Here is a 17,883-nt window from a genome sequence, read left to right as displayed (position 1 = left end):
TTGTAGTCATTTTTGTGCTTGGCAGTTTAAATGGAAAGTGTGAAAATAATTATTCTCTTAGAAAAATAGTTTGGAGTTAGTAAGTCTAGAAAGCTTAAAGCAAGCTTTGTTTGCAAAATGTCTAAATAGATCTTTTCTTCCTAGGTTAAGTGACAGAAATAGCTTCCTTGAAAATTCACTTGGAGAAAAAGAGCAAAAACTGTTGAGCACAACGGAAAAACTGGAGCAAATTGAAACTTTGAGGAAACTGCTTCAAGAGAAGGATCTTCTGAACAAAGAGCTTGGTGAAAAGTTTGGGCATACTGAGCAAAAAGTAAGATAAAGTAACTGTTAGTATTTGTTAGAACTTTCTATATGTGTCTCAGCAACAGTATTGTCATTTTCTCAATCTGAAGGTTTTTGCTGTGTCTTTACAGTTTTGTTCATTTACTTGCTTTGCTTTAAGTTTGGTGTCAGGATTTCTTAGACCCAAAACAGCTCTGCATGAAAGCATTGATTTTTTTATTGGGGTGATAGTTTACTATCATTTATTAATTTCAAAGTATAAACTTCACTGTTGTGTAAACTCAATATTCTACCTCAGAACATCACATCTTTAATAGAATTGTATGTGATTCTATTTTTTTTTTGTATGTGTTTTTTTTTAATACTAAGCTGAATGAAGCCTTAAGGAAATGCAGTGTGTATGAAGTGGAGAGCACTGAGCAGAAAACAATCATCAGTGACCTAACAGAAAAAGTTGCTGCGCTGAAAGAAAAGGTAACTCATTAAAATAAAGTTAGAGAAGAAATTTTATGTTCGTTTCTCTTGGCCCATTGAAATGTCAGCAAAAGTAACTGCATTAGTTGCTTTAAATTCTATACACTGAGCTTTCTGTGTGGTAGAACAGTCTAAGGAACAATAGGGTTATCTTGTGACTTTACAGCTGGGCATAGCTTGATTACCTTAGATACTTCTCCCTGTGAGTTCTTCATCCTAATGTGTGTTTAGAGTACTCTTGTGACATCATTTTCTTGGTGTTTAGACTTTGAAACAAGATGGTGTGGTGGAGTCAATGCAGCTGGATCTGGACCAGACTAATGAAGAGCTTGACAAACTGAACTCAAGCCATTTGGAAGAAAGATCTCAGCTCATTCAAGATCTCCAGAAACGGGAAAGAGAAATTGATAATCTCAAAGAAGCACTGGCAGAAAAAGACAGGGAGATGTCTGTTCTGTCCTTGAATATGACAGAATATTCTGAACAGGTTCTCATCCTAAAGCACCAAGTGCAATGCAAAGAGGAGGAAATGAGAGGGATGGAAGAGGCTTTATCCAAGGCTGAAAGGGAAGCTCATTTACTGAAGGAAGTGCAAACAGCTGATATAAGAGATGCGAGTGTGAAGATCTCTGTCCTCTCTGAGCAGAGCAACACAATGAGACTAGAGCTGGAGAGGGTTATAGTTGAGAATGAAGCTAAAACCAAAGAGAATGAGGAATTGCTAAAACAAAGCAGTGAGAACAACAAGATAATTAAGGACCTTCGTGCTGAAATCAAGGCCAACAGTGTTGCATACCACAACAAACTCACAGAGTGTGAGTCCCAAATTACTCTGCTGAAAGAACAAGTTACTAAATCATCTGAAAAACTACAAGAAACTGAGGATAAACAGAAAAAAGAAACTGAATATTTGAAATCTCAGCTTGAGGAAAACAATGCTTTAAAGGAAAAGTGGAACAATTTGCTCAAAGAGAAAGAGAATAAAGCACAGACACTTGAAAATGAGTTAAAATCAATTAAAGATTCATACAACAAACTAGTTTTGGAAAATGCTAAAAAGGATGAAGAGTTGACTGAATTATCCAGGAAGCTTTTAGAACATACTGAACATCAGGAAACAGTTAAAAAAGAATTGCAAGAGAAACAAGAGCTCATTGCTTCCTTAGAGCAGAAGCTTGGGGTTTTGGAGCAGCAAAATGAAGAGACTAAACTTAAATTAAGTGGAGATCTGAAAGCCAAAGAAACATGTTGCAAAGAGCTTAATAGCCAATTAAATGAAATACAGAAACAAATTAGCAAACTGGAAATAGAGACACAGGAGAAAGCTTCAGCTAATAACCAATTGCAGGCAGCTCTTGAGGGGAAAGAAGGAAAATTGGCAGAGCAAACAAAAGCAAATGAACATCTGAAACAAAGTATTGATGCAATGGAAAAAGAGAAGGAACAGCTAATCAGAGAAAATGAGAATTTGTCTAAACTCCTGGATGTAAAAGAGCGTGAACTGTTAAAGAAAACTCAGGCTGTGGCAGAAATGGAGAATAAGTTATCTGTTAGCACTGCTGAGTATGAAAAAACTCTTTCGGTACTAAATAGTGATAAAACCACTCTGGCAAAGGAGATTGAACAACTTGCAGCAGTTGCTGAGCAAAAAGAAAGTTCAGTTGCAGAACAGCTGCAGGAGAAAACAAAGGAATGTAATGTGCTGGCTGAGCAGTTGTCTGAAAGCAAGGAACAGACCCAACAGTTGCATCAACAAGTGCAATCACTTCTCATTCAGCTGAAGGAAACCAGAGATGAAGAAATAAAGAAAGAACAAATGTTAAATAATAAATTATCTGAATGCAGTGACCTAATCCAAGAGCTCAGCCATAGCAAGGAAAAGAATTTACTCCTGCAGGAACAAATTCAAAGCATAACTTTGGATTTTGAAAGTGCAAACAGGTCTCTGGAAGAGAAGAACCTTCACAATGATTCATTACGTGAGGAAATGGAAGAGACTAAGCTTTGTGTTGTAGAGCTGCAGGGTGAAATTAAAAATCTTAAAGATGAAAAAACTAAGTTAGCTCAGTTGGTAGAAGAAAGAGACCTGGCTGTGAAAAGTCAGAGCTCAGAACTTGAGGAGTTACAGAGGCAAGTGTCTGAAAAACTGGAGGAAAGTACAGTGTTAAATAATCAGCTGCAGCTATTAGGCAAAGAAGCAGATATGCTTAGGCATGAAAAGGAGGACTTTGCAAGCTCATTGAGTGAGAAGTCACGTGAATGTGAGTCTCTTCAGTCTGAAATCACTTCAGCAAGGCACCAAGCACAAACAGCAGCTCTGGAGAACGAAAAACTGAAAGCAGATATTGAAGCAGTTAATGTCACAGTAATGAAAAAGTCAGATGAAGTAGCTGCTTTAACCTCACACTTGTCTCAACAAAGTCATAATATTTTAGCTCTGAAGGACCAAATTGATGGCCTGTTGATTGAGAAAGAAAACCTGAAAACTGCCTTTGAAGAAAAGGAAACTCTCCTTTCTGAAAAGGAGGCTTTGATTCAGCAAATGAAAGACAGTAAAGCTGCAGGAGAAGGGCAATACGTGCAAATCATTTCAGATCTACAAAAACAAATCCAAGCCCTGAGGTTTGAATCCAGCCAGCTCAGACAGGCAATGCAGGAGAAAGAAACTGAACTTAAGAGGCAAACCCAAGAATTAAAGTTATTGAAAGATAAATCTGAAGAGTCTGATGTACTTAGGGTTCAACTGTCTGAGAATATGGAGGTTATTTCTGACCTTCAGTATCAGCTTAAAAATGTGACAGAACAATCATCCCAGTTGAATGAATCAATTGTGCAGAAAGAAGCATCTTTAAAACAAAAGGTAGATGAATATATCAGTCTAAAAGCTCAGCTTTCTGAGGTACAGGAATCTTCTGGCTTGCAGGAGCAACAGTTACAGCTTTTAGCCTCTGAGGCAGAGCAGTTAAAAGTCCTTGTTTCACAAAAAGAATTTGCCATCAACAACATTTCAGTATTCAGTGAGAACTTAAAGATGCAACTTCAAGAGAAAGAGAAGGAATGTGATGCCTTAAAGAAACAGGTGGTGGAGCTGGAGGAGGTAAAAGTGAATTGCCAAAAAGAGCTACAGCATCAGAAGAATGTAATAATGGAGCTGGGCCAGTCCTTATTGGAGAAGGAATCGTCTCTTACGGAAAATGAAAGTCTCCTCAGAACTCTGAAGGAGAAAGCAAGAAAAGATGAAGAGAAGGCTAACTTAGTTTCTCAGCTCCAAAGTCAGGTGTGTGAACTAACACAAGAACTACAGAAATCTAAAGAACTAATTAATGAGAAAGAAAATGCCTTGTTGTCTCTTCAGGAGAAAATTGAAGCACAGTATGAGCTGAGGACTGAGTCGAATGCGGCTCTTGGGAAAAAAGAAGAAGTTATTGCTGGACTGCTTAATTCCTTAAAGGAGAAAGATGCCAGGATACAGCTGGCAGAGGGCAACATTAATGATCTCTCTAGTGAGGTTGAGGTCCTCAGAGAAAAATTAGAGCAAAGTGGTACAGCCATGAGAAACCTTACTGAGGAATGTCAGGGAAAGGAGGAGAAGCTTGATGTTAAGCAGAGAGAAATTGATTCTTTGACTGTTGAACTTGAATCCCTTAAAAATGAACACCAAAAAGCACTGGACCAAATAAATACACAGGAGCAAGAGCTGCAGCAAAAAGAACTGTCTGTGGAGTCTCTGAGTGTGAGGTGCACTGAACTGGCAGAGAACATTGAAAGTTTGAAGTCAGAGTTGAACAACATAAACTCTAAGTCATCTCAAGATTGCCATGACAATGCACTTCTAATCAATAGTCTGCAGTGCCAGGTAGAGTCTTTAGAGAAAGAAAAAGCTTTGCTACAAGAAGATGTTGATAAACTGATGGCTGAAAACACACAACTTACTGCATCTCTGAATGATCTGCAAAAGAAATTGGAAGAGCTCCGAGAAATCCGGGAGAAACTAGAAACCAGTGAGAATTACTCAAGGATGCAGATAGATGCTGTCAAACTGCAGATGAAGACTGAAACAGAGAAGTTACAGATGCAGGTTAGTGTGAAGGGTGAAGAACTTTCTAAATTAGAACTTAAATGTGAAACACTAGAACAAAACCTACTTGAGTCAGAAAACAAATGGGTGACAGAACTTGATAGGGCAAGTTTGCAAAATAATACTCTTACTGAGCAGTTGAGCAGTTTAGAAAATGAAATGAAATCAAAGGATAGCCAAATTGAGTCTTTGCAGCAAGAGCTGGATCTGATAAAAGAGGAATTAACTCAAAGCTTGTCTCCATTACTTAGCAATAGGCTTTTATGTAAAGAAAAGGCACAAACTTCTGAGCTGCAGCCAGCTGATAGTAAAACTCAGTTGGAAAAATTCTCCACTCTGGTAACTGCTATTCTGAGCAAAGAAGCAGAAGGAGAACAGTTACAACTGGTGCTTTTAGAAAAACAGAAAGAAATAGACACCATGAAAGGTGAATTAAAAAATAAGGAGTCACTTGAGAAGCAAGTAAGAGCCAGTCAAGAAAAGCTGCAGGTTGAAGGTAAAAAAGTAGCAAGTCTCCTTGAAGAAATGGGGGAAAAAGATCAACTCATCAAAAACTTAACTTCCCAGGTAAATCAGCAGAAGGAGTTGATTTCTGGTCTCAGCCAGCAACTGAAAGAAAAAGACTCTTCTATTTCCCAGGTCATGGAATCATTGTCTAATGAAATGCTGAATTTTTCTGAAGAGAAAAAGACATTAAATGCCAAACTGCAAGACCTTGAAGCTGTTCATAATAGTTCTGTGGCAGAGCTGAACAGAGTGTTGCAGGAACTTGAGGATTGCAAGAAGGAACTGGAACACAGGCAGGTTATGTTAAATAGCAGAGAAGCTGAGCTTAAAGATTTAATGAATGCAAAAGAGGAGATGCAGTCTAATCTTGAGAAAATGGGCAAGGAGAAAGAGAATATGAAAAAGAAACTTCAAGCAGCCTTGATAGTGAGAAGAGATCTAATGCAGAAAGTTGGAAAACTAGAAAAGAGTGGCCAGGAAGAAATAGAAAAAGAGCAAAAAAGAGCAGAGGAGCTGCTGAAGAAAGTTAATGAGTTAACAGATAAGCTGAAACTATCTGAAGAACAAAATAATGATTTTGAGTCTCATCTCGGAACTTTGAAGCAACAACTTTTAGAAAAAGATGCAAAGATCAATGATTTGACTGAAATTTTATCTTCCAAAGCTTCTTATTTAGAGGAACTTCAGGATAATATTACAGAGCTAAATGATGTCATTGCTGAAAAACAGAATATTTGTGAGCAGAACCTAAAATCTTTAGAGGAAAAGGACCACATGCTTGCTCATATGCAAACTGTCCTTGATGGAAAGACAAGTGCCTATGAGGAGGAATGTTCTCAGCTGCTCTTAGCTCTTGAAAAGGTGAAATCTGAACTTCAGAAGAAGGAAGACTTGTTGAAAAATTCCGGTTTAGAGGAACGTGGTTTAAGTGCTGGGGACAGAAAAGAGTGTCTGGACCCCAACAATGACATTGATGCCATGAATCAGCTAAAAAAAGAAAAAGAAGCTTTACAGAAGGAGCTTTTGGTCTTGAAGGAAGAAGTGAAAAAATTTCAGAAAGAAAGGGAAGAACACACTAAACTTGCAGCAGATTTTGATGAACAACAAACCCACCTTGAGCAGCTCGAACAAGAACATAAAGCGCTCTGGGAAGTTCTCCAAACCAAATGTAAAGAACTGGGCTTTAACCAGTTAGAAGAGTACCCTCTGGGGAAGGAGCTGGCTTCAACTAAGGAACTCCTGGGAGAAGAACAAGCTCACCTAAGGAATTTGGAGTTGGACAAGCCAAGAAGTAACATTCAGGTTACATCCTTCAAAGAGTCAGAAAACACAGTCACTTCAAGTGATTATGCAAAGCTTCAGGAGGAAACAGAAATTTTAAGGAAGGAGCTGAGACAAATATTAGTGGAATTTGGTGATGAAAGAGAAGAAACAGTCAACTCCAAGTCTCTGAGCCAGCAGGAGCAGTGGCAGGCACAATGTGAGGGCAGCTTGTTGGAGGACATAAAGCAGCTACAGAAGAAGTTGAAAGTGTATAAGGCTGAAACTGTAGACCTTAAGGCTGTGCTGGAACATGTGAATAAAGAGAAAGAAGCACTCATTAAAAAAAGTGAAGAGGATTACAAGATGAGCGAGGAGGAGCTGCAGAGGTCAAGAATTGAAGCTAAGAAGGAACTTGCAGAAAAGAATGAAGAAATAGAAGCACTGAGGTGTTCACTCAAAGATAAACTTGATTTGGAGAAAGAATTGTTAAACAAAGCTATAAAGGAGGACCAAGAAGCCCAATGGTACAAAACAGCCTTGGAAGAAATGAAGAGTGAAAAAGAAGAACTTCTCAACTGTTTAGAAAAGTCCAACTTGGAACTAATTAGCATGAAAAATGAGGTAGAACATTTCAGCCAAGAAAATAAAAACCTTTTGACAGAGTTACGTTTGCTGCGTGAGAAGGCTGAGATGAGACCACCTGTGGTGTCTGGCAAAGAGCTGAAGGAAGAAAATGATACTGAAAAGGAATTGGGAGAGTTTGGTTCTGAGAGTAATTCCCATCAGGGAAAGTTAGAAGGTGAAGGCACCAGTTTTCAACTACCAGAGACTGATTACTCTGAGAAAACCAAACTGAGAGAAGCAACAGAATGTCAAACCCAGAGACAAATGCAAATGGTGGAAGAGCCACTGGCAAAAGCTGCAGATGATTCTAAACTCCAGGAGCAAAGAAGTGTGACAGATGAGAAGTGCAGAGAGCGCCTGCAGAGGAAATTACAGGCAGCTTTGGTATCACGGAAAGAAGCCCTGAGAGAAAACAAATGCCTAAAGGAGCAGATTGATCAGCTGATGTTGGAAAGAGAAGAACTGGTGAACAAGACAGGGATGCTGGAACATTTGTTGGAGGTTGGCAGAGAAAAGCAAAGTTCAAGCACTGTTGCTCCCTTGTATGGAGAGGAGAGTCTTGTGTCTGAAAATGCAAGACTGTTGACTGAAAATGAAAACCTCACAGCAGCATGTGAAAGCCTGAAATCCACCATGGAGTCGATAGTTCAGGAAAAAGAGGCCTTTTCTTTCCAACTAAATACCTTAAAAGATTCTCAGACAGTTGAATTAACAGGCTGGAAAGCTAAACATAGTGAATTAAAGCAGGAGTATGAATCGCTGCTTCAGGCATATGAGAATATCAGTAGTAAAGTAGCAGATATGAGGCAAGTTATTGATGTCAGTAGAAAAGAGAAGCAAGAGGCTGTTCAGAGGCTCAGGGAAGGAGAATCTGAGAAGGAAGCTCTGGAGAAGCATTTACAAAATCTCATTGAGGAAAATGAGGTTATTAAGAGCCAACTGAAACAACTTGGTGAATCCAAGAAGATGGAAGTTGAGGAATTACAAAGTAAAGCAGAAAGGGAGATACGTGAGCAGGAGGCAAAGATGCAGGAACACCAGGATCGTCTCCATGAGCTCACTGAACAGAACCATCAGCTAATGGAGGAAAATGAGCAGCTGAAACAAACTTCTGAAAAGTTGAAACAGGCTTTAGAGAAAATTCAGAGTGAAAATGAGATCCTTGAGGATAACATCACTGTGACTAAAGCAGCTTTGGAAGAGCTCCAGGTTCAGATGGAAGTGTACCAAAATGATACACAGTCTAAAATCAGTGATGCATTATGTGAGAATGAAGCATTGTTAAAGGACATTAATGTGTTGAAGGATAAACTGTCTGAAAAAGAACAAGATGTGCTGGTCCTAGAACAGGAAAGAAAATTAATTTCAGAAAAAGCACAAGAAACTGCAAAGTCTTTGGTCCATAAAAATCACTGTCTAACAAAGCTGGACATGGAATGTAAAAGTCTTACACAAGAAATTGTTAGTCTAAATGAAAAAGTTAAGATTTTAGAGGATGACAAATGTCTGTTACAGGAAGAATTAGAAAATGTACAAGAAAGTTCTTACAAAGTAAAGAATGAGAGAGAATTTCTTGAGACAGAGCTGCTGAATCATGTTAAAAAGGTTGATAATCTTACTGATAGAATGAAATCAGCACAGGCACAGAATAATTTGCTGCAACAGCAACTGGAAGAACTAAAGGCAGAAAAATGTAATGTGGTTAGAGAAAAGGAAGAGCAGCAGCTCCATCTTGTAAAGGTGTTTGAGGAGAAGGTGAAAAATGCTCAGAGAGATAACAATGGAAGTAAGAACAAAACAAAAGAATTGCAAGAACTCTTAAAGGAGAAACAGCAGGAGATCAATCATTTGCAAAAGGATTCTATAAAGTTCCAGGAGCTGATCCTGGATTTGGAAAGATCTGTGAAACTGTCACAGTCAAAGAGTGAAAAATTTGAGAAAGATTTAAGTAACACATCAGAAAAGCTGGTGAAATCCAATGAAGAAATACACCATCTCAAGGGAAAGCTTTCTTGCCAGATGGACTTGTTGGATCAGTCAAGGAATGAAGTGGACAGGCTTACAGATGAGAATCTAAACTGGAGGAAAGAACTCAAGAAGAAGGAAGAAGAACTGCAACTTCAAAAGAGAGACTATGAGAGACAATTGGAATTTCATCTTCAACAACTAAAATTGCTTCACAAAAGGGAATTTTCCAACCTAGAGGAAAGACATGGTGCCCTTGAGAGGGAAAAAGATCGGGCAGTGAGTGAGATTCACAGTTTGCAGGAGGAAGTTGGCATTAAGGACTCTCAAAACAAGCAGCTCCAAGCAGATTTGAATGCAGCCCTGGCACGATTAGCTGCGTTCACAAAGTGTATGTCCTCTCTTCAGGATGACAGGGACAGGGTCATCACTGAAATGAAAACCTGGGAAATGCAGTTCAAGGAGGCCATCCAAAGTAAGGAGAAACAGATAGAAGACAGTAATAAAAGAATCCTGTCCTTACAAGATGAATTGAAAGCTAAAACTACTCAGATTCAAGAACTGAACATCAAATACTCTGTGGTAGAGGAAACAAAGGATGAGCTGTACTTGAGGCAAAAGTCTGTCGATCTGCAGCGCTATGAAGAGCTCTGCAGGATAAAGGAAGAAAATACCTTTTTCTTTAACAGACAGCAAGAGTTGGAGAGTGTTCTTCAGTCCAAAGAAGAAGCTTTGCAAGCACTCCTGAAAGAAAACAATTCTCTTAATCATCTCATAGAGACCAGCAAAAGTGCAGGAAGAGAGATAAAAGCTCTGGAAAGTAATTTTACGCGACAGGAGAAAGAATTGCAACAGCTTCTAGCTGAGAAGGAAAAAATGAATGCTGAATTGCAAAAGCAGGTTACCATTTGTGAGCAAATGAAGATCATGCTCAATAATAAAGACAAAGAAATTTCCTTACTCATTTCTTCCAAAGGAGATGAAATTTCAGACTATCTGATTCAGGTACAGACTCAACATAGAAATCAAATCAAAGAGTATGAACTTCAGGTAAGGTCTTTGCAGATGGAGAGACAACAGGCTGAGGAGTCATGTCAGAGGTTGGAAAATGAGCTGAGAAATCTCCAGGTGAAGGCAGACAAAGCAGCTCAAGACAAGGCTGTGACTGCCAGTGAAATAGATGCCTTTAAAAAATCCATGTCGTCTCTCCAGAACGATCGGGATGAGCTTCTGACCAGATACAAAGAGCTGCAACATCTTCACCAAGATGTCTTGAATCAGCGGGACAGTCTTCTAGTTGGCAGTGCAAGTGAGAATAATGCCTTGAAACAAGAATTGAGGATACTCCTCAATAGGATAGATGATCTGCATTCTGAAAATGCAATGCTGAGTGCACAGCTGATAAAGTACAGAGAAGATCTCAACCAGGTTTTATCTCTGAAAGACCATCAGCTGAAAGACTTACTAAAGCAGAAATTGGATTGTATTAAAAGCCTTGAACATGAAAAATACGATCTTCAAAAAGAAATCAAAGAACTGCAGCTTTCCAGTGAGCTGCAAAAGGAGAGTGCTGTGTCTGTGGAACAGGAAAATAAAAAGTTGGTGTCTAAAGTAAGTGATTTAGAATCTCTAATTGCATCATTAAACAAGGAGAAACTTGTTTCTGAATCTGGAGAGAAACTGCTAACTAGTGATAGTGTTCAGAAAAAAGAATCCAATGGACAATATGGAGAAAATCTTCAGAAGAAGGTTCAAGAGCTCCAGAAATCCAGAGGCAGAAATGCAGATGAGGAATACAGTAGGACTCTTTTGGCATTTGAAGATGGAGATAAACCTGATCCTTTTGCAGAGAAAATACTGCTAGAAGTTCAGTCTCAAAACAGTGAGCTGAGGTCCCAAAATGAGGCCTTTGGGAAAGCAATGACTGCTCTGCAGAATGACAGGGATCGGCTCATAGATGACTTCCAGGCACTTCAGAGTAAATACATGTCTGAGCTAAAGACTGAAAGAAAGAAAGGAGACAAACTTGCAGCTGAATTGGAGGAATTTAAGTCACAACTCATCAGTATCCTCAAAGAACATTCCCTTCTGCATCAGGCTGCCTTTGATGCTGCAGATAAGGTTACACTGGCTCAGATTGCTGATGGAGTTGAAAGTCTCTGTAGGATGTTAGTCAGTCGGGAAATGGAGCTGAGCAGGATCTCAGCTGAGTCTGGGAATTACGTCCACCAGATTGAAGCATTTTCCAAGGCTATGGCCAGTCTGCAGGATGACCGAGACAAATTGCTGCAGGAGCTCAGCCATCAGAAGGTAACTTCTGAACCCAAACAGGGCACAGCCTCATCTCCCATTGACTGCCACAGCAGCAATGAGAGAAATTACTTTCAAAGTAATTTGCATGTTCCTCGGGGCTATAGGGAAACTTTGGTAAGTTTGAGTTAGCCACATCACTCTGTAATTTTATTCCTTGTGCAAAGGATGGTTAGACATTATGGATTCTGAAGTTTAACTCTGTGTGAGTGCTAAGACAGCACTGTGTGACCAGCTTATGATTTGGGTAGTTAAGGTAATTATCCTGTTAAATGGAGCAAATGGGAAGAAACATCATTCTGTAATTAGAATGTTAGCATTAATCAAACTTCAACCATACAGTTTTCATTGCAGTTCACTAATAATGTTTATTAAACGTAGGCTAAAGAAGGAGCCAGCCTTGCAGCTGTTGAGATATCAAAGCTGAAGACCAAGGTGGATGATTTGGAGAAGGCATTGCATCAGACAAAAGCCTTCCAAGCAGAAACTGAGAGAGAGATTGCATCATACCAGAATGAGCTGGCTGGATTAAGGTATGAGTGTTAAAATTATAGCACATGTGGTATTGTTTAGAATTCATCAGGGACTTCACAACCTGTCAAAACTGGCATCCAGAGTTGGGTATCATTTAGCAGGAAGCAGGGTAAGAATATTCCTGTGAGTATGAAATAAACTTCCATAGAGTTGTCTTTGTGCACAGTTCTACCATGCTGTAAGAGTCTCTTGGTTTATGTGAAGTTTCACACAGTCTTACTTGGGTGATTTCTATTCTGTTGGTGACTGGATGTGTGGAACTGCACTTTAAGAATCTTCTTTCACTGCTTAGTGTCATATTATCCTCTGAGAGTAACAAGGATTTTCTTGGAATTTGAGGCCTGTAGGCAGCATCCTGAAGCCTGACTGCATTTGATTTTCCAGAGAGAAATTTCTGCAGCTCTGATTAAAGCCTGTGGAAGGTAGTATCTGTTTTACACTAGATGCTTTTGGGGAGAGGGTGTAGATCCAAAGGTCAGCCCTACATTTCTCCACAAATGTGAGCAAGTTAGAATGAAGTATCTAGATCAAATTCATTCTAGACTGAACCAGTGAACAACAGGAAGATATATATTTGCATATGACTTAAACCCCACCATTATTTATTTCAGAAGTAACAGTAAGCACAGCTTTAGCCTTTTCCTTGATTTCTGTGTAGTACAGCATCATTTAACATCTAATTTTTTCTGTTCAGAATGGAAAAAAACCTCCTCCTCTCCGAGTCTCAGGCACTGCGAAATCAATGTCAGCTCACAGTGGCTGAGAAGGACAGACAGATTGCAGAGCTGCAGAAGCTGCAACAAGACATCATTGTGAAGAAATCAGTCTCTGCTGGCAGCAATTACTCAGTCAAGGTAAAGAAATGGATGGAACAGGAATGTCAAATGGAATGTTTCAGTTTATTGTATTCTCTCTTGAAAGAGAACTATACAGTAAATGATAGTAATCCTGTCAAGTTACTATTTTAGCTTAGTTAAATCCAGACTATAATAGGAAGAAGCTAAAAGAAAATTAAATGCTTTTTTTTTTCAGATCTATTATAGCTGCCACCTACTTCCAGGGACACAGTTTTTGAGAGGATCAAAAAAGAGTTTGGTAGTTTATATTGACAGCAAATTCCACAATTTGTATAGTTGATGCAAAGAAATTTTAAAGCTCTAATAAAGTTCATTCTTCAGTGACTAATTACTGCAGATTAGAACAGGACCTAGCTGGGGGGAGAAGAGGGAGGTGTGCCTCATGGAAGTGTTCTTGCCATTCCCTTGAAGCAGCTGGAGTTGACTTCTGCCAGGAACAAAATCCTGGATTTAGAAAGGCAACAGCTGAGCCTCAGTCTGGCAGTTGCTGTCATTCAAGGTTCAAGGAAAGTGTTATTTTGTAGTAACAATCTTATTTACCTTTTCTGTGCCAGAGGAAGGAAGCAGCATTCATTTTACTTGCATTAAAAGCAACATTTCAGTTAGTCAGGTTTGTGTTCCATGTGCTGTTCATTTCCTGTGACTAAAATAGTGAATAAGAGCTATTGAACAGGAATGTCTGTGGGTTATGGGATATGTGATGGGGTAGAAGTCTTTATTTCATGATTGTCTGGGGAAATAGATTCCATAAAGCATTAGAGATGGCACAAGTCCCTCCTTTATTGGAGATTAGCATCAAACTGTTGACCTGCCAGAGACAGAGGTCAGAGGTAAATTGGTGACAAAGTCAGGTGGTTTTTTTTCTTTTCCAGATGGACTCTTTCAGCTTTAAATTCAGCTTTACAAATAGATGTTTTCCCCCAAGTCATGAATATCCTACAGTATTAGTTTGAAAATAATTTTTCAGAGGTATTTTAGATTAATCTTTTTCTATTTTTCCCTTTTTTTTTGTGCTCCACACTGTTTGCAAATTAAAAATTAACTTGGGTTGTCTCTGCATGGTGATTTTTAGAAATTGCTTTTTAATGCAAGCATTTAAGTTGAAAACACTATATATGAAAAAACATCTACTTAGTCTCTTACAAATGTGGTGTTAAGTTGTGAGGAGGAAATCCTCTTGTGAAAAGGCAGTTCTGTAGTCCATGTGTGTATGCAGTGCTGCAGTTGTGTATTATTTGGAGAACTGAATATCCTGATGCTTTATAGGCCTTAGAAACTGCCTCCCTTGCTGGAAGTGGAGATGTACCAGAGGACATGAAACGTGTCTTGGCTGAGAAGAACCAGCTGCAGAGTGAGCTGCAGCACTGCCTTCAGGAGATGCACCAGAAGGATCTGCATTTCCAGCAGGTTAATGCCAAGGTAGCTCAGAACAGCAGCTCTGATCCTAAAGATCTCATGTCAATCTGAGCTGGTGTCACACAGAAATACTGCTAAATTGGTGATGTGTTGCGTGACTGGAAGTTAATTTTGCTTTAAAACTTAGATTCTTTCAAACAACCCTGTTGGCTCAGAGTAGAAGTTGCAAATTCAATGTCAGTGTTATTCTTCTGTCAGACTGCCCTGACTTATTACTTGACTGAGAGGTTTATTTGACTCTGCATTCTGAAGACATTGATGTGGTGATGCTGAACTGCTCAAAGTAACATATTTTTCGTTCTAAACAGAAACAGGTGTCTGAGCTGGAACAAGATTTCAGCTTCTGGTTTGGGTGTATTGGTGACAGAGGAAATCACTGCTCAGGTTTCATTATTTCCACTGCTCATAAAACAACTAGTTAAATCATAGCCCAACTGTGACCTTGCCAAAAAATGATGCAAGTTTAGAAACTAGTACTAGTTTGTTTTCAACCACAGGTCTCAAATCTGTGGGAATTTTCTGGAGGAGATAACTCCTAATTTTGATTTATTTAACTGTGGTTTTTTTCAGGTTGTGCAGTCAGCAGAGGAGAATGCTATCTTGTCTGCCCAGCTGAAGACTCTTTCACAGACCCTGAGGGACAACCAACTTCATTACACTGATCTGCAAAATCGCTATCTGAGGCTGGAGAGGGAATATCAGTCAATGCAAGTCACATCTTTCCAGGGCTCTGTTCAGGTGAGCAAATATTGGAAATGTGTTTAGGCTTTTCTCTTATGTTTTTCTGGTTTTCATGCTAAAAATGAAGTAAATATTTTTTGTTGTACTGATTCATTTTGCCAGTCCATGAGGTTCTGAAGGTAACTGTCTTTACTGTTGTAAAGCTGCTTTTATTTGGCTTTTCATTTAAAAAACCTGTTTATATGGGCTTTTATTTTTAATTGTCTTTTCTGAATTGCTCTGCAGCTGGCAGAGGTCACTGGATGATCACTAATCAATGGATCAGCAAATTTAGTGATGATTTTGCATCATGATAGTGATCAAAAAATTATTATTACTGTGAAATGTAGTGATAATTTCACAGTCATGAATCATTTTGCAAGGTGTTTGAGGAATATTTTCACAAGTTAGATTTCCATCACCAGTTCAGCATTTCACTGCCCTTTGCCAACCCTGCAAACACATCTGTAAGGTTATTATTTGAGGGTTGGAGCTAGATGGTCTTTAAGGTCCCTCCCAACCCAAATCTTTATGATTCTATCATTGTACCTTTATGATATTTTCATTTTTACCAGGCTTTCCTAGGCTGCCTTGGTTATTCAGTAAGAATCAGTTAATATAATACCCTGAAACAGCATATGGATATGTATAGAAAACAACCCTTATTCTTCCGTAAATGAAAATAAACTAAAACAAGGGGAATGGTTAATGACAAATAAAGAATAGCTTCATTGCTTATGAAACTGTGGTGTGTGAATGCATTTCTTTCCCCTCAGACAGAGATTGCTGTTGTAGGCAGTGTACACATATCCAGCAGGTCCCACAGCACACACAGGCAGCTTTAGCAACTTTCTGTTGGGAAACAGGTCTGGAAAATTGGAAATTAAAATATGAAATGGCACAAAGAATGGTTTGTTCCACTGCTTTGTGGTGCTTATGGTTTCTTTAATTGAAATAAAGATTTTTAGCAACTAGAAAAATGGTGACTGGGTTTTTTTTCCCCCCTTAATATTTTCTAGGATGAAACTAGAGCAGAAGTTCCCCCTGGAGCGCCACAGGAAAGATCTGGGATTATTGTGGAGATAGAAAATATGGAACTAAATGAGCTCAGAAAAAGGTCAGGACTCAGAGCATGTATTAGCAATATTGTTTTCCTGACAGCTGTGTTGTGAGTGTGAAAGTAATGCTTTTCTAGCCCTCTAAGGCATTTGTGTGGAAAAGGGAAAGAAGTGGATTTACAGTGCATTAAATGAATCATAAATCACATTCTTGAATTGTTATCATCTGGTGATATTTATCATTTGGTTTTTGTAAAGATAAATACTTATTGGTGACTTTCTTTCAGTCTTCCAGCTTAAGCATCTCATTATAATTAAGTCTGTCACAAAAAGGAAGATTTCCTAATGAAAAAGAACAAGAAAGTAATTCCGTAAGTAAGCAGAGTATTGATTTCAGCTTTCATTTTGTTGCAGGCTTGCAGAGACTGAGCAGCAATATGAGTCAGTGCAGCAAGCTCTCTCACAGCTGACAGAAACACTGGCAGAGGAGAAGAGGAGGAGAGAAGCTGCAGAAGAAGCTCTTGGGCTCTCTGAGGAGAGAAGTAACAGGTAAAATACTAGTGCCAAGTATTTGTTGCCTTTTATTTTTAGGGAGAGTAGTGATAGGTTTTCCTGTGGTGTTAGACTTTTGAGCAAATAATAGAACCTGTTGTAGTCCACAGTGCCTGAAGCAGTGAAAATCCATGTGTAACTGTGTTTAAAGGCTAAGTTTAACTCTATGGATCAAGACCATCGTTGGCATTTTAATTTAATTTCTTGCTTCAGATGTTGGACTCTGAAGTCCAAGTTAGGAAAAAAGTCTCACATGTAACAGCTTTAGCAGAGCCACTGGTTAGATTAAAAATATCATTGTCCATCTGCCTACACAGTGTCCCTCAGTACAGTCAGCTGAGGATCACTATTAGTCAGCTAGTGATGGTGGAGGTTATTCTGAGTAAGTGAAACACCTCAGGTTGTAAATAGAGACTACAAAAAACCTGGCAACATAGTGGGTCTGACTGCCTTTTGTGGGGACCTTCCCTCAGTAATGGGAGTGTGGAAAAGAATGTTTTTTATGTCAATTCAGTCTTTAAAAGAGGAGACAGTTCAGTCACATGTGTTTTATGTCAATTCAGTCTTTAAAAGAGGAGATAGTTCAGTCCTATGTTGTCTCCCTTTTAACTTTTCCCTAGGTTTGAAGTAAGCAGTTACAGGTCTGTACCCAGCGAATACACTGTCCAGATGGACACTGAGGAGGAAAGGGAAGCCTTAATCATCAATCCTAGTGAACATGTTGTTGTGAGAAAGGTAAGGAAACGAAAGCTCTGAAGAAACCTGAACTATCAGCTGCTTAAAAATGGTGTGTGTGTTGTACACTGATACTTGGAGGCTAGATTGAAATGGCACAGCTCATGATCTCCTTCATGCTACTGCTTGCTTTTTAATGCCTTCCCTCTGCTATAGCTTGTTTTCAACTGTCATTCATCCTTGGAGTGTTGATTTCCCTTCTGAGTGACTGGATGTCACTGGTTTGGGGTTGTCCTCTTTATATGTAAGCCCTGGCATGTGGCAGTTACTTGTCTAATCCACTTAGTCTCTGACAAGCTGACTGTGAATTGCTCTTGGTCTGTTCAGTACTGAGGGGGTAGGCAGGCCATGGAGGCATCATTCAAAGGAGCAAACTACTTCTGAAACTGCATTTTACTGAAAAAATGTTCTTAATTTCTTTCTGTTTGCATTGTGAGTCAAATCCAAGCAGTTTAGGGTAAACTATGCTCTAAAACACCTATGTCCAAACTAAAATGTGAGCAAA

The 17,883-nt window shown here is 39.0% G+C and overlaps 1 protein-coding gene across 1 annotated transcript in view; it reads left to right on the top strand.

Moving 5' to 3' along the window:
* Positions 1-17,378, top strand: part of LOC103799750 (golgin subfamily B member 1-like) — a gene marked incomplete at both ends in the record, with an annotated part of 32,797 nt that extends 15,419 nt beyond the window's left edge. Inside the window, 11 exons of the mRNA XM_009072099.1 lie at positions 145-313; positions 655-759; positions 1,025-8,932; positions 8,987-11,623; positions 11,888-12,039; positions 12,735-12,972; positions 14,164-14,316; positions 14,884-15,051; positions 16,053-16,150; positions 16,506-16,640; positions 17,264-17,378. Coding sequence (XP_009070347.1) covers positions 145-313; positions 655-759; positions 1,025-8,932; positions 8,987-11,623; positions 11,888-12,039; positions 12,735-12,972; positions 14,164-14,316; positions 14,884-15,051; positions 16,053-16,150; positions 16,506-16,640; positions 17,264-17,378 — 11,878 coding nt within the window. The remainder of the gene's footprint in view (positions 1-144; positions 314-654; positions 760-1,024; positions 8,933-8,986; positions 11,624-11,887; positions 12,040-12,734; positions 12,973-14,163; positions 14,317-14,883; positions 15,052-16,052; positions 16,151-16,505; positions 16,641-17,263) is intronic.
* Between the last annotated feature and the right edge of the window lie 505 nt (positions 17,379-17,883).

This window comes from Acanthisitta chloris, unplaced genomic scaffold (assembly GCF_000695815.1).
Source record: "Acanthisitta chloris isolate BGI_N310 unplaced genomic scaffold, ASM69581v1 scaffold3823, whole genome shotgun sequence".
Taxonomy (NCBI): domain Eukaryota; kingdom Metazoa; phylum Chordata; class Aves; order Passeriformes; family Acanthisittidae; genus Acanthisitta; species Acanthisitta chloris.
Note: the sequence above shows the minus strand (reverse complement) of the source record. Positions and strands in the feature narration are given on the sequence as shown.